Raw genomic sequence first — 13,611 nt, 5'->3', positions numbered from 1 at the left:
ACTGCAGTGCAATGGTGCCATCTCGGCTCACTGCAACCTCCACCTCCCAGATTCAAGTGATTCTTCTGCCTCAGCCTCCTGAGTAGCTGGGATTACAAACACATGCCACCACAACCAGCTAAGTTTGTTTTTTCAGTAGAGACAGGGTTTCACCATCTTAGCCAGGATGGTCTCAAACTCCTGACCTCAGGTAATCCATCCCCCTCAGCCTCCCAAAGTGCTGGGATTACAGGTGTGAGCCACTGCGCCTGGCCTCCACAATCACTCTTCAGGTTCATCACTTTGGTTCAGTTTCTTCACAGCACTAAACTCACTTGTTCAAGTACTGGTTTATGTGTTTATTTGCTATTTTCTGTTCCCCTCCACAATGGAGGATCCATAAGAGCAGGGGCCCTGTTTGTTTTGTTCATGCTATATCCCTAGACCTGGGACCAATTAGGTGCACAATACATATTTGTTGAATGAATGAATGAGAATGGTAGTCTTTTGGTTCCAAGGTTTATTGACAATTACTCATCTATTTTTGACTCCCCTGGTCCCAGCCCCCAAACTCAATCAGTCTCCCTACTCCAGGCTTCACTGTAGTCCCAGAATGTAGGAAGTGGGACAGGATAGACTTTAACATCATCCAGGCCTCTGGTTTCCAAAGCATTTTTTTCTTTAATGCAATAAAACCATTCGTTTAAAACCCAAAATCTCTCACAGAACCCCTACATATCAAATATATAAAGTAGGAGCTGCCCTTGTTGAGGGAAAATATGTGAGGCTTATGGCTCTGACAAACAGTTTGACATTCACTGCACTCCTTACTTCAGTTACCTCATGGTACAGATAAATGGGCTGGGCCCAGAGAGGAGCCATGACCTGTCCTGGGACATGCAGCCACTGAAGCCTTAAGTCCAATGCTCCTTCCACAGCACCACACTGGATTCTGGAGTCTTTCCAGCCGGGCCAGAGGAAGCTGCAACAGTGCCATGATAAGAGCTTCTGGATCTTCTGATACCTACCCTCTCAGACTGCTGGTCCTAGGGTCATGTGAGGGGATGACTGGAGGGTGGACTAGAAGTGCAGGGGGGTTGGGTGGGGAAGCCAGGTGTCTGTGTTGGAAGGCCAGTGGGACTGGGTGATTGGGGGCTGGATGGCTGGGAAGGACTTCCCAGGCCTGCAGTGGTCTCTCCTTTCCTCAGGATAAGGCTGCTGAGCTCCTGGAGCAGCTGTTCCTCCAGGGACCCCCGTGCCTGGGGACTGCTCTTTGAAAGGGGGCCCGGAGGGGGCTCAGGTAGCCTCTCCTCCTGGCCCAGGGTGCTTGACTTGGAGAGAAAGGGTTGATCCAAGGACTTCTGGCTGGTGAGGGGGTTCTCTGGCTTCACTGTCCACTCCCGTGTGGTGGAGAAAGAGGTAGAAGTGTCCTGGGTCAACTCAGGGAAGGCCCCTACTTCTTCATACACTGGCTCCTCATACACAGGCTCCTCCAGCTCCTCTTGTTCCTCCACAGACCCCTGGGATGACTTCATCGGCTGGATGGGAATGGGATGGCAGGAGTGGGCACAGAGTTAAAGTTACCAGATTATTAATCACTAACATTTACTAAGCTCTTCCTCTGGGCCAGATGCTGTAAAATACTTGGCATGTATAATACTGGAACAACCCTGTGCAATGGGTTACACTACAAAAGAGTCAACTGAATGCAAAGGGGTTAAGTTGCCCAGCATCACATAATGAGTAAATGGCAGAGCTGGGGTTTGAACCCAGGTCTGTCTAACTCCAAAATGCATTCACTTCATGACTTTCCTTCTATTTCACAGATTCTGTGACAACTTTCCCTTTGGTTTATTTATTTATTTATTTATTTTTTGAGACAGAGTTTCACTCTTGTTCCCTAGGCTGGAGTGCACTGGTGCGATCTCGGCTCACTGCAACCTCCGCCTCCCAGGTTCAAGTGATTCTCCTGCCTCAGCCTCCCAAGTAGCTGGGATCACAGGCATGCGCCACCACACCTGGCTAATAGTGTATTTTTAGTAGAGATGGGATTTTACCATGTTGATTAGGCTGGTCTTGAACTCCTGATCTCAGGTGATCCACCCACCTCAGCCTCCCAAAGTGCTGGGATTACAGGTGTGAGCCACTGTGCCCGAACTTTCTCCTTTTATTACCGCATCTTACACCTCTCATTTTCCTCATTCTTTCTGGCCTCCTCTCTCTCTCTCTGTCCTGTCCCTCTCCCTCTCCCTTTCTCTCTCTCTCTCTCCTCTCTCCCTCTCTCTCTCACACACACACACACACACACACACACATACCCACCCTGATGGCCTACACACACACACACACCCCCGATGGGCTACACACAGACATACACACACACCCTGATGGACTACACACACACATACACACACACACACCCTGATGGCCTACACACACCCTGATGGCCTACACACACCCTGATGGCCTACATGAGGAAAATAGAGCACATCCGGGGCTCAGGCAGCACAGAGGAACACAGGGTTGACAGGCATACTGCTGGAGCAGGCACAATACTCACAAAGAACATGGACAGGGTCCTCCGGTTGTGTAGTTGCCGCTGGACACAGGTGGGGTGGGGACAAGGGGAGGAGAGATATAAAGACACAGTGAGGACTAGCAACAGGAGACAGGAGTGGTGAATGGGGGTGAAGAAGGCAGAAGGGAGGGGGACAGTGAGCACAGGGTGGCACCAGGCTAGCAGGCACACCACTCCCTACTGCAATATGACAAGGGTTACAGCAGGAATCAGGGGCTGGGGCAGACTGGGGTGCCTTACCAGGGTCTGATTGGCAGACAGGAGGGTGGCTCCACTGTCATCCCCACGGATAGGCAGCAGAGGCATAGTGCCAAACTTCTGACGAGCAAGGTCGGAGGAGGAACGGCGTCGTAAGACCACTGGCTGCTGGTCATCGTGCTGGTGGGAGCGTGAGGGGTTGGCACCAGTGGGCGTGAAAGGCACTGAGGAGGATAGCTGGGCCCCAGGGGGACCACAGACCCAGCCCTTAGCCTTTTCCTTCCCCTCACCTGGGCTTTAAGGATGCTGGTGGTCCAATCCCACATCTCATCCTCGTCAGTGCAGGACAAGTAGCTGGGGTGATCAGAGTGGAATCAGAGGGAGAAAGAGGGTCACAGCTATAGGAATGGAGCATAGAAAGAGGGAGGAGAAAAGACAGTGCAGAGCTGGGCCAGAGAAGCCAGGGCAGGAGGTACTCACAGGTGCATCTTCTCCAGTATCAATGTGAAGCCCCACCTGGGAGACAAAGAAGAACAGTGATGGGGCAGTCAGAAAGGGCAGGGGGGTGAAGGCAGGAAGGTCCTGGAAGTGCGGGCTGGGGAAGAAAACTCACGGTGTTGGGGGCTTTAACTTCTTGCGGATTCCCAGGAAGACCTTGGCACCTTCCAAAGGCCACTCCCGTTCTGGTTTAGAGCTCTGAGAACAGAAACAGAGTCAGTGAGATCGAGAGATGAGAAATCATGGTTAATGAGGTCAAGATGTCATGGAAGCGATTGGGTCTGTGGTCACAGGGTCTCAGAAGTAGGGGGCAGAAAAGCAATGAGATTGATGAGAGTATGGGCTGTGGAGTCAGAGGGTGGGTACAGTCATGGCTCCTCTCCATGGCCACCCAGCATCCCACGCCTCTGGCCCCAGGGCCTCACTTTCTTCTCCTTGAGTAGCAGCAGGCAGCGGCCACGCAGCAGAAAGAACCTCTCCTGGAAGCGGCTTCCCAGCAAGCGGGGTGGCTCCTCACGACACCGCAACAGCCCCACCCGTGGGCTCTCACGTCGGATACCTGGGCACAGATGGGCAATCCTGGGTCGAGGGTGTTAGGGGAGAGACCTGGGGGATGCTGGGCAGAGGAAGGAGGCTCACCTGTGAAGAGGCAGCCGGCTTGGGCCAGGGGGACTTTTTTCAAGAGCAGGGAGGCTGAGCAGGGCTCTGGGAGCTGGCACCATTGTAAGGCCTGCTCTAAGACCTTTTCCTTGGGATGCAGTGGCCGCTCTTAAGGGGTAAGGTGAGGGTATATATCAATCAGAATATTCATACTAAGCCCTCACCAGTCCAGCTCTCACCAGTCATTCATTCATCCATTCAATTATCCAACCACAGACATTTATTTTTCACTGTCTCTATGCCAGGTACTGTGCTGGCCCTGGGATACAGTGGTGAGCATGATACACATGACCTCCCTTCACAAAGCACACAGTCTAGTGAGGGTATAGACACAAAATAATTGCAGACAAATAATTGCTTTGCAAGAAACAATAAGCTGAGTGAGCAACAGCACAGCAACTGAGATAGGGTAGTCAGGTAAGACCTTTCAAAAGTGGCACTTGAAGATGAGACTCAGAGATCTGAAGGATTAGGAAGAGCAAGCCATCCTACGATTGGGTGATAGAAGATTTCAAGCATGACAAAATGCAAGAACAAAGGCTGTTCAGTCAGGAAAGATGTATTTGGGGAAGTAAACAGCCAATGTAGCTACAACAAAGAGGACAGATACGAGAACAGGTGATGTGAGATGAGGCATGGAGGACGCAGGGGCCAGACATTCAGGGCCATGTGGGCCGTGGTAAGGGACTGGAATGATACTTTAAGTTCAATGGGAAGCCACTGAAGGGTTTTAACCATAGGAAGGATAGGAGCTGATTTATGCTTGAAATGTTCACTTTGCTGCTGCGTGGAAAATTGATTGTAGGGAGGCAAGCATGGAACATTGATTGTCCAGCTATCCCCTTTCTGGGGCCACGCATTTTAGTGGTTACTGTTGACAAAAAGATAATGGTGACTTCAGCTAGGATGGTGGTAGCAGTGGAGATGGAGAGAAGTGATTGATTCTAATGGAATCGACAAGACTAGTTGGTGAGATGGGTATGAAAATGACACAAAGGGAGGAGTCCCAGAGGATTCCCAGGTTTCTGGCCTTAATCACTGGGTGAATTGTGGTACCATTTACTGAGTTGGGAAAAACTGGAGAATAGCCTAGGCTTTTTTTTTTTAGGAAAGGGGACTAGAAACCATCTAAATTGGTCTTAGATGTTTTACATTTGAGTTGGTTGTCAAAGTGGCGGTGTCGAGTAGGCATTTGGATATGTGAGTCTGGAGCTGAGAGGAGAGATGTGGGCCAGAGATATAAATTTGGATGTTGGGTTATTAATGGCATTTAAAACCATGAGAATAGGTTAGTTCATCCAAGGAGAAATGTAGATAGATGAGAGAAAAGGGCCCAGGATTGAGCCGTGGGTCTCTCCAACATTTGGAATCTGGGCAAAAGAGGAAGAGAAGCTCCCTTTAAGGTAGAAGGTAAACTACAAGCTTGTGGGTCACTAAGGCCAAGATGGAAGAATACTGAGAAAGAGGGAGTGAGTCAACTATGTTGAATGTCCCTTCGCATGGATGAGTGGATGAGTCCACTGTATTTGGTAACATGAAGTCACTGATGACCTTGACCACACAACCACACACAGGCATATACACAGGCATGAACACACAGGCATGGTCATACTCACCCAGCTCCCCATGCTCGCGAATCTCAAAAGTCACCCACAAGTCCATCCCAGCTGCTGTCCCCCGCATCTCCAGTACCTGGTTAGTCAGCTCCTCAGCAGTCAGGGTTGGGGACACCTGGGGTCAGGGCAAGAGCAGAGAACCCATGCTGGTCAGGCCATTGCCCCTGGAACCTCACTATCCTCTTACTTCCCCTCCAATCCCCTTGGGACCAACCTTCAGGGTGACACAGTTGTCTGGGAGCTGCTGTTCTATATAAACTTCCATGATGAGGTCTCCAGCCTGAGACAGCTGAGGGGAGGGGTAAAAAAGTCAGAAGGACAAAAAAAGGATGCAAAAGAAATCAAAGTCAGAGGGTTCCTCGTGTTGCCTCATAAGTGACTCTTCCAACAAAGATCTCCTCCCAACCCCAATGTCACTCAGGCTCTTAAAAGGGAGAACTCTGGAAGTGGCAAAACTGCATCTTTAGGCATCAGAGTGGTTGGGAGGACAGATGTGGAGTCAGACTGCCTGGTCTCTTCCACTCGCTACAGGGTGGCCTTGAATAAATGACCCTCTGAGCCTCAGTTTCTTTATTTGAAAAAAATGAGACTATCTACTTCATGGAGTTGTATGATACTAACATGAGATGAGACATGCTTGGAATATAATAAGTCCTCAGTTATGTTTGCTATTATATTTATTATTATTCTCACTGCTTTGTCTGATTTTACTAACTCCTCCTTGGATCTCTTACACTTAGTAGTAAGGTCTCACTTGATGCTCCCACAGAAAACCAAAACAAACTATCCAGTGCCAAGATTGTCACCAGGAAGAATCCTCATGGTGGAACAAATGGAGCAAACCCTAACCAAACCCCACTCCCCAAAGCACTTCTCTCACTGGATTTCCCCTGTCTCCCAGAGAGCTGAGTGCTAGTGTCCAGAAGGACAGGCTGGAAAGGAAACTTCCTCAGCTGGGCAGAAAGTCAGCTTCCTGTCCTGATGTCTCCTCCTGCAGCATTCAGGAGACTCAGGTCAGGACGAGTTACCTGCACATCCTTCCAGGTGGTGATAAGACTGACCTCCAAGTCAATCTGAGCTACCTGGTCAGAATCGATCTGTGAAAGAGCCAAAAGAGAGTGTTGGGGTGCTGGAAGAGGATCTGCAGGGAAGATCTCAAGGCCAAGGAGGACCTGTTTAAGAGGGTTGGAGGCCAGAAGAGCTAAGAACCAAGGGTGTGAGGATGTTGGAAGTGAGATTGTGGGATAAAAAGGCCCAGGGTTCTGGGAGGTGGTTCCTGGTGTAGTGGGCCACCAGAGGCCTGGGCTGGCAGCTTGTTGGGGTGAGCAGGATCCAGAGTCTCTGGGTCCTGTGAGGGTAGGGGAAAGGGGTTTTGAGTTAGAGGTCAGGAAAGTCTTACATCAAAGACAGAGATGTAGCCGTCGATGAGCTCCTGCAGCACCCGAACCTCGTGTTCCCCCCGCCCATCCGTCTGGAACACGCTGGGCGCAAACAGCAGAGCCAGGTTCCGCGTGCACATCTGGTTTAGAGCCGCACATTTCTGCACCCTGCAGAGGGGTGCCAGGGTCTTCATCAATGTAGCCATTCTTTCAGCAAACACTTATTGAATCCCTATTGTATGCCTGGGCTAAGTGCTTGGGATACAGTAGTAAGACAATATTGGCATCAAGGAGCTCCCAGTCTAGGGGAGACAGATAAGGCAAGAATCAGGAAACTTTTTATGTAAAGGGACAGACAGTAGACATTTTAGGCTTGCAGGCCAGACAGTCTCTGTTGCAACTCCTCAGCTCTGTTGCTGCAGCATGAAAGGAGCTATAGAAAATGTATACATGAATGGGTGTGGCTTTACATTTTATGTACAAAACTTTATTTATAAACATAGGCAATAAGCTGGATTTGGCCCCATGGGCCTGTAGTTGACCAATCCCTATAATATAGTATGTTTTTATTATTTATTTATTTTTATCTTTTGTAGAGATGGGATGTCTCACTATGTTACCCAGGCTGGTCTCCAACTCCTGGGCTCAATGATCCTCCTGCCTTGGCCTCCCAATGTGTTGGGATTACAGGTGTGAGCCACCACACCTGGCCCCTGTCATATAGTATAATCAGTGCAATACAGAAAGGGTTTCTCCCTAGAACTGCTCAAAGACCTGTCTCCCTAACAGATTGGTAAAGGTAGATGTGTATCTTATTCATTTTTGTGTTTCTTATATCTAATGTTTTCCCTGACATCACATAATAAAACAAAATAATATTGATTGCTAACCATTTCTGAATCTGGCATGTACTGTACTAAGAATTTAATGAATTTTGACTCTTCTTTTTTTTTTTTTTTTTGAGACAGGGTCTCTGTCACCCAGGCTGGAGTGAAGTGGTACAATCTTGGCTCACTGCAACCTCCACCTCCCAGGCTCAACTGATTCTCGTGCCTCAGCTTCCTGAGTAGCTGGGATTACAGGATGCACCACCACGCAGGGCTAATTTTTGTATTTTTAGTAGAGGCTGGGTTTCACTATGTTGGCCAGGCTGGTCTTGAACTCCTGGCCTCAGGTGATCCGCCCACCTCAGTTTCCCAAAGTGTTGCGATTACAGGCGTGAGATACCATGCGCCCAGCCTTCATTTAACTCTCTCATAACCTATGAGGTGGATATGATTCATTACATCATCCATTACTTCCTTTTAGAAAAGAAATTGAGGTACAAGTAATTTACCCAAAGTCACACAGCTAGAATGATGGCACCAGATTAAAGCCTAGGTCTGCCCCCAAAGCCATTCTCTGAACCTTGATGCTATGATACCTTCACTTAACAACTGTTTGTGGAATGAATGAATGAATGAATGAATGAAAGTGCAGGGTCAGATTGAGGTGAGGAAGGGTCCTGCAGAGGGTCTGGCAATACTGACCGATAGAGATGCCCAATGAGGGTGGCCAGTGTGCGGCGGTTGACCCGCGGCAGGCAGCCAATCACATCTTTATATTTCTCCAGGCGCTGATTCTTCTGGGGCAGCTCTGGGGATGGAATGGAGGAGGGTTGGGGAGGACCCAGGAAGAAAGAGTGGCAGCTGGTATGGAGGGAGGGATTTTTAGACACAAACGCAGGATGGATGTGTCTCTGCCCCCTTCCCACCTCCCCCTCAGTCAAGTCTCTGGATGATCCCCCAGGGTGGGAAGTGATGGGGAGGAGGGCTGCCAAACCATGGATTCTGGTGGGGGAAGGCAGAGATCCTGGTTGGGCCTTGGTTCTCAGGGATCTTAGGAATACCAGCAGCCTCCCTCCAACGAGGCAGCAACCGTGCAGAGGTCACAGGGTCATCGAGCTCACGAAAGAAGCGTTTGAGTGTGTCAGTGACATCCTCCACAAAATGCTCCCCTGGTCGGAGCTTCACCGACCGCGCATCCCGACGGAACTCAGCCAGCAGTTTCAGGCTGCGGGCACGAGCGCCCCCTTTCCGGTATACACCTTCCAGCCGGAGCCCTAAGGAGAGCCAGCCGTCTCTGCTCACCATGGTGCAAAGGCTACCACCACCCACCATGGCCCATCCGTGGCCTCCCTATGTGGTATGTGGCTGATGGGGGCATGGATTCAGAGAGGAGGAGCTCTATGCCTCCACGGTCTTCATTCTCAGGTCTCAGAAAGTCCTTCTCTGACCTCACTGTCACATGTAACAACCCCCATGACACTTATTTCCTCACCACTTTTATTTTTAAATAGCACTCTCTGAAATCACTTTATAGTCCATCCTCATTATCTGTGGATTCCATATCTGCACATTCTCCTACTTGCTAAAATTTATATGTAACCCCAAAATCAATACTTTTGGCAATATCATCATCAACATTTATGAACAGAGTGAAGAAAAATTTAAGTCCCCTCCCCAATGTGCATGTTCTTACTCTAAACAAGTGTATCCTTTTAATGGTATATTTAGAGCCATATTTTTGTGCTTTCTGTTGGTGATTTCACTGTTTAAAATGGCCCAAGTATAGTGCTGAAATGCTGTCTAGTGTTTCTACGTGTGAGAAAGCTGTGACATGCCTTACAGAGAAAATACATGTGTTAGATTAGCTTCCCTCAGGCATGAGTTACAGTGCTGTTGGCCTTGGGTTCAGTGTTAACAAATCAAACAATATATATAAAATAAGGTCTCTTTACACAGAAAAACACATACAACAAGGATACATATTGATCAGTTGACTAAAATGTTATTGTAACCACAGGCTAGCAGGAAGTTAACCCTGTATTTCCCCTGGGGCAGTGATTTAGTATTCACTAATTAAATGTCTGCAGTGACTTAGAACATAACTACCACAAATAACAAGAACAGACTATATTTGTTTTCTTATTTATTACCCAAGAGATGGGTAATAAATAAGCTTCCTAGGACCCTCCCTGCTTACTGCCATATTCCCACTGTCTGACACATGGTAGCAGCTCAACCAATGTATGCTGACTAAACAGTGGTGGTGCAGGAACCTTGGAGGGGAGGGGATGAATACCCAGATTCTTTCTTTTTTTTTCTGAGATGGAGTTTTGCTCTTTCGCCCAGGGTGGAGTAAAGTGGTGCCATCTCGCTCACTGCAACCTCAGCTCACAGCGATTCTCCTACCTCAGCCTCCCGGGTAGCTGGGATTACAGGCATCTGCCACCATGGCCGGCTAATTTTTGTATTTTAATAGAAACGGGGTTTCACCATGTTGGCCTGGCTGGTCTCGAACTCCTGACCTCAGGTGATCCACCTGCCTCGGCCTCCCAAAGTGCTGGGATTACAGGCTTGACCCACCATGTCCAGCCCCATATTCCTTCTTCAGGGCTTTCTCACTGGGCCTCTGATTTATTTCCTCCTTTGAACACGAGAGAGGCTGAGAAGAGGATAAGGATGTAGCGAGTGGGGGAGGTCACTAAATGTTATTAGCCACTGACTATCCATTTCCCATGACTAGTAACAATTATTTGTAGGTTTGTGGAGGTGCTGTTTTTTTCCTTACAGTCAGCCCTCTGTATCCATGGGCTCCACAACTGCAGATTCAACCAACATCAAAAATATTTGGAAAAAAACCCCGAGATAACAATATAACAACAACAAAATACAAATAAAAACAATACAGCCTAACAACTGTTTCCACAGCACTTGCATTGTATTAGGTATTATAAATGATCTAGGAATGATTTAAAGTATACAGGAAGATATGCCTAGGTTATATGCAAATAAATACTATGCCATTTTATGTGAGGGAGCATCCATGGATTTTGGTATCCACGGGGGTCCTGGAACCAATCCTCTGTGGATATTGAGTGATGACTGTACTGCCCACCTTAGTTTTCTGTGAATTTTCCTTCTTAAGAGTCCAGCCTTCTAAGGAGAAAAAGATTCTTTTTGGTCCTTATTTAGACTGGATAAAAATCAAAGGGCCAGGTGTGGTGACTCATGCCTGTAATTCCAGCACTTTGGGAGGCCGAGGTGTGTGGATCACCTGAGGTCAGGAGTCTGAGACCAGCCTGGCCAACATGGTGAAACCCATCTCTACTAAAAACATAAAAATTATCAGGTGTGGTGGGGCACGCCTGTAATCCCAACTACTTTGGAGGCTGAGGCAGAAGAATTGCTTGAACCCACAAGGCGGACGTTGCAGTGAGCCGAGATCGTGCCACTGCACTCTAGCTTGGGCGACAGAGCAAGACTTCATCTCAAACAAACAAACAAACAAAAACTCACAAAGAATTATGGGGGCCATTTGCACAGCTGACCATTTAAGCCTGGAAAACCTCCCATACAGAATAAATCTGCTTAAAACTTCTGGGAATGTGCTGCACAGCTCAGCTCTCACCCCACAGCTGCTCACTGTTTGCCATGGCTCTGTGTCCTCAGTCACATTTTCAGTGCTCCTCCCCTACTCCACACTCGACGAAACTTCTGAACACTTATTACATGCCAGGACCTGCACTCAAGGCTTGACAAGCATTGTCTCACTGTCACAATTATCCTGGAAAATGAGGACCGTTGGCCCCATCTTACAGATGATGGAATTGAGGTTCAGAAAAGCAAAGCAGCCTGCCAAGAGTCATATGACCAGCTGGGGTCCAGTTGCAGTTTCTGGAGGCAAAGCTCTTCCAGGCCGTGCTCATGTTCCACCTTGGCTGTGCTCACGTTATCCACCTCCTCATCCCCCCACCCCCCACCCCCATTGGCTCAGTATTAGCCAGTGCATACTCACCATGCTGGGTAACGAAACTGATGCAGGCATCCACGATGATGGGGATGTCACCCCGGCTCATCTGCTGCTCCTGCAGCCCTGTGCCACCCCCACCAGCCGCACCCCCAATGGCTGTGTTCCATGCTGTGAAGTCCAGTCGGCCCTCTCCTTGCAGATACAGGGTCCTGAGACCAGAGAGGCTTGAATCAGAGCCAGCTCCTCTGACAGGCCCAGATGCATGGGGACCAGACTTCCCAGAGCCACCAGCAGAGGGCAGCAACACCCAACCCAAATCATCTTGGAGCAAGGGAAGTGGGCAATGGTCCAGCAGGCCAGGTTGCAGAGTGTGGGCTTGGCTCCAGGAAGGGGAGCCCCAGGTCAAGGGCAGGGGCAATTTACCTTCCTGTCTCCACCAGGACCAAATACTCTTTCTTGTCTGGGTTGTCAGCTGCAGAAACCACACCTGGGAGGAGAATCAGTGGACATTTTCATGATTATCATCTTCATCATAGAGACTATTATTTATTAAATGCTTAACTTGCATAGATGCCAGGCTAGGAGCATTACAAAAAACGTTCAGTTGAATCCTATGAGTTATGTACTATTATTCCCATTTTATAGGTGACACATTAGGCTCAGAAAGTTTAAGTAACTTGCCCCAGATCACTTGCTATAAAATGACAAGACTAAGCACAAACCCAGGTCTCTTGTTTCCAAAGTCCTAAAATATTATCTTACATTGTTCCTCTTTTAGGAGAAAGGAAAGCAGCGAGGGTACCCAGTCCCCTCTCCCAGGACCCAACCAGCAAGTGACTCCAAATAATAACATTTATAGGCTGGGCGTGGTGGCTCACTCCTGTAATCCCAGCACTTTGGGAGGCCAAGGTGGGTAGATCACTTGAGGTCAGGAGTTCGAGACCAGCCTGGCCAATATGGTGAAACCCCTTCCCTACTAAAAATACAAAAATTAGCTGGGCGTGGTGGCAGGTGCCTGTAATCCCAGCTACTTGGGGGGCTGAGGCATGAGAATCACTTGAACCTGGGAGGTGGAGGTTGCAGTGAGTTGAGGAGTTGAGATCATGCCCTTGCACTCAAGCCTGGGGGATAGAGCGTGACTCTGTCTCCAAAAAATAAAAATAAAATAATAATAATAATAATAATAACATTTATTTAGCACTTAAAAAATGCTTGTCAGGCTCTGTGATACATGTTTTAGATGCATTACCCTATTTGAACCTCACTACAACCCTCTGAGGAAGATGTTATTATTGTACCCATTTTAAAGATGAGGAAACTAAGGCACAGAGAGGATAAATAACTTGTCCAGGGATATACAGCTAGGAAGTGATGAAGGTGGGGTGTAAAGCTGGGCAGTTTCCCTTCAGAGCTTGTACCTGAAGCCACCATGTTCTGCTGTTGCCCGTAAGCACCCCCAAATAATAAAGGTCTGCTCCTATGCACCCCCATGGCCACCCTTCATCCCTGTCCCCCCAAACCTCCCCGCTTACTGATCTCCTGTAGCCTCCGCAGATGCACCATGTCCTCAGGGGCTGGGGGGCCGGGGCCCGGTGCTGAGCACAGGAAGAGGTGGTCACCACGAAGGAGGCCGAACCCTGACAGCCAGACACCAGGGGCTGGGGCTGTATGGGAGGGGGACCGCAGCCATAGGCGGCCCAGCCGCAGCAACCCGGGACCCAGCAGCTGGTGGCAGCTCAGCGGGGAGAACCACTGTAGAGGCAGGGGAGGACAGGAGAAAGGGGGATGGGGGAAGAGACAAGGAACAGGGGAGAGAAATGAGAGTGACCGGGGTAGGGAAAAGCAGAGGAAAACACGAAGAGAAAGCAGAAGAAAAACAGGAATGAAAAAGGATTGGAGAGAACAAAGG

At 48.9% G+C, this 13,611-nt stretch overlaps 1 protein-coding gene across 8 annotated transcripts in view; it reads right to left on the bottom strand.

Annotated features, from left to right (window-relative positions):
• Window positions 1-481: 481 nt before the first annotated feature.
• ARAP3 (ArfGAP with RhoGAP domain, ankyrin repeat and PH domain 3) overlaps window positions 482-13,611 on the bottom strand; it is a 28,217-nt gene continuing 15,087 nt past the window's right edge. For 4 of the 8 annotated variants that reach the window (XM_033180839.1, XM_033180841.1, XM_033180842.1 and 1 more), the window contains 17 exons: window positions 13,235-13,454; window positions 12,126-12,189; window positions 11,748-11,911; window positions 8,797-9,009; window positions 8,438-8,543; window positions 6,929-7,076; window positions 6,558-6,626; window positions 5,744-5,818; window positions 5,530-5,644; window positions 3,893-4,021; window positions 3,679-3,812; window positions 3,369-3,451; window positions 3,236-3,271; window positions 3,046-3,109; window positions 2,798-2,935; window positions 2,540-2,578; window positions 482-1,517 (listed from right to left, as the gene is read on the bottom strand). In XM_033180839.1, the coding sequence (XP_033036730.1) occupies window positions 1,032-1,517; window positions 2,540-2,578; window positions 2,798-2,935; window positions 3,046-3,109; window positions 3,236-3,271; window positions 3,369-3,451; window positions 3,679-3,812; window positions 3,893-4,021; window positions 5,530-5,644; window positions 5,744-5,818; window positions 6,558-6,626; window positions 6,929-7,076; window positions 8,438-8,543; window positions 8,797-9,009; window positions 11,748-11,911; window positions 12,126-12,189; window positions 13,235-13,454 (2,283 nt within the window). In that variant the 3' untranslated portion in view covers window positions 482-1,031. Of the gene's footprint in view, window positions 1,518-2,539; window positions 2,579-2,797; window positions 2,936-3,045; window positions 3,154-3,235; window positions 3,272-3,368; window positions 3,452-3,678; window positions 3,813-3,892; window positions 4,022-4,053; window positions 4,785-5,529; window positions 5,645-5,743; window positions 5,819-6,557; window positions 6,627-6,928; window positions 7,077-8,437; window positions 8,544-8,796; window positions 9,010-11,747; window positions 11,912-12,125; window positions 12,190-13,234; window positions 13,455-13,611 lie in introns of those variants that run through there. The other 4 variants (XM_033180843.1, XM_033180840.1, XM_033180844.1 and 1 more) reach the window with 4 other exon arrangements.

Source organism: Trachypithecus francoisi, unplaced genomic scaffold, assembly GCF_009764315.1.
Source record: "Trachypithecus francoisi isolate TF-2019V2 unplaced genomic scaffold, Tfra_2.0 Lachesis_group2, whole genome shotgun sequence".
NCBI lineage: Eukaryota > Metazoa > Chordata > Mammalia > Primates > Cercopithecidae > Trachypithecus > Trachypithecus francoisi.
This window is presented reverse-complemented; position numbering and strand designations above follow the sequence as displayed.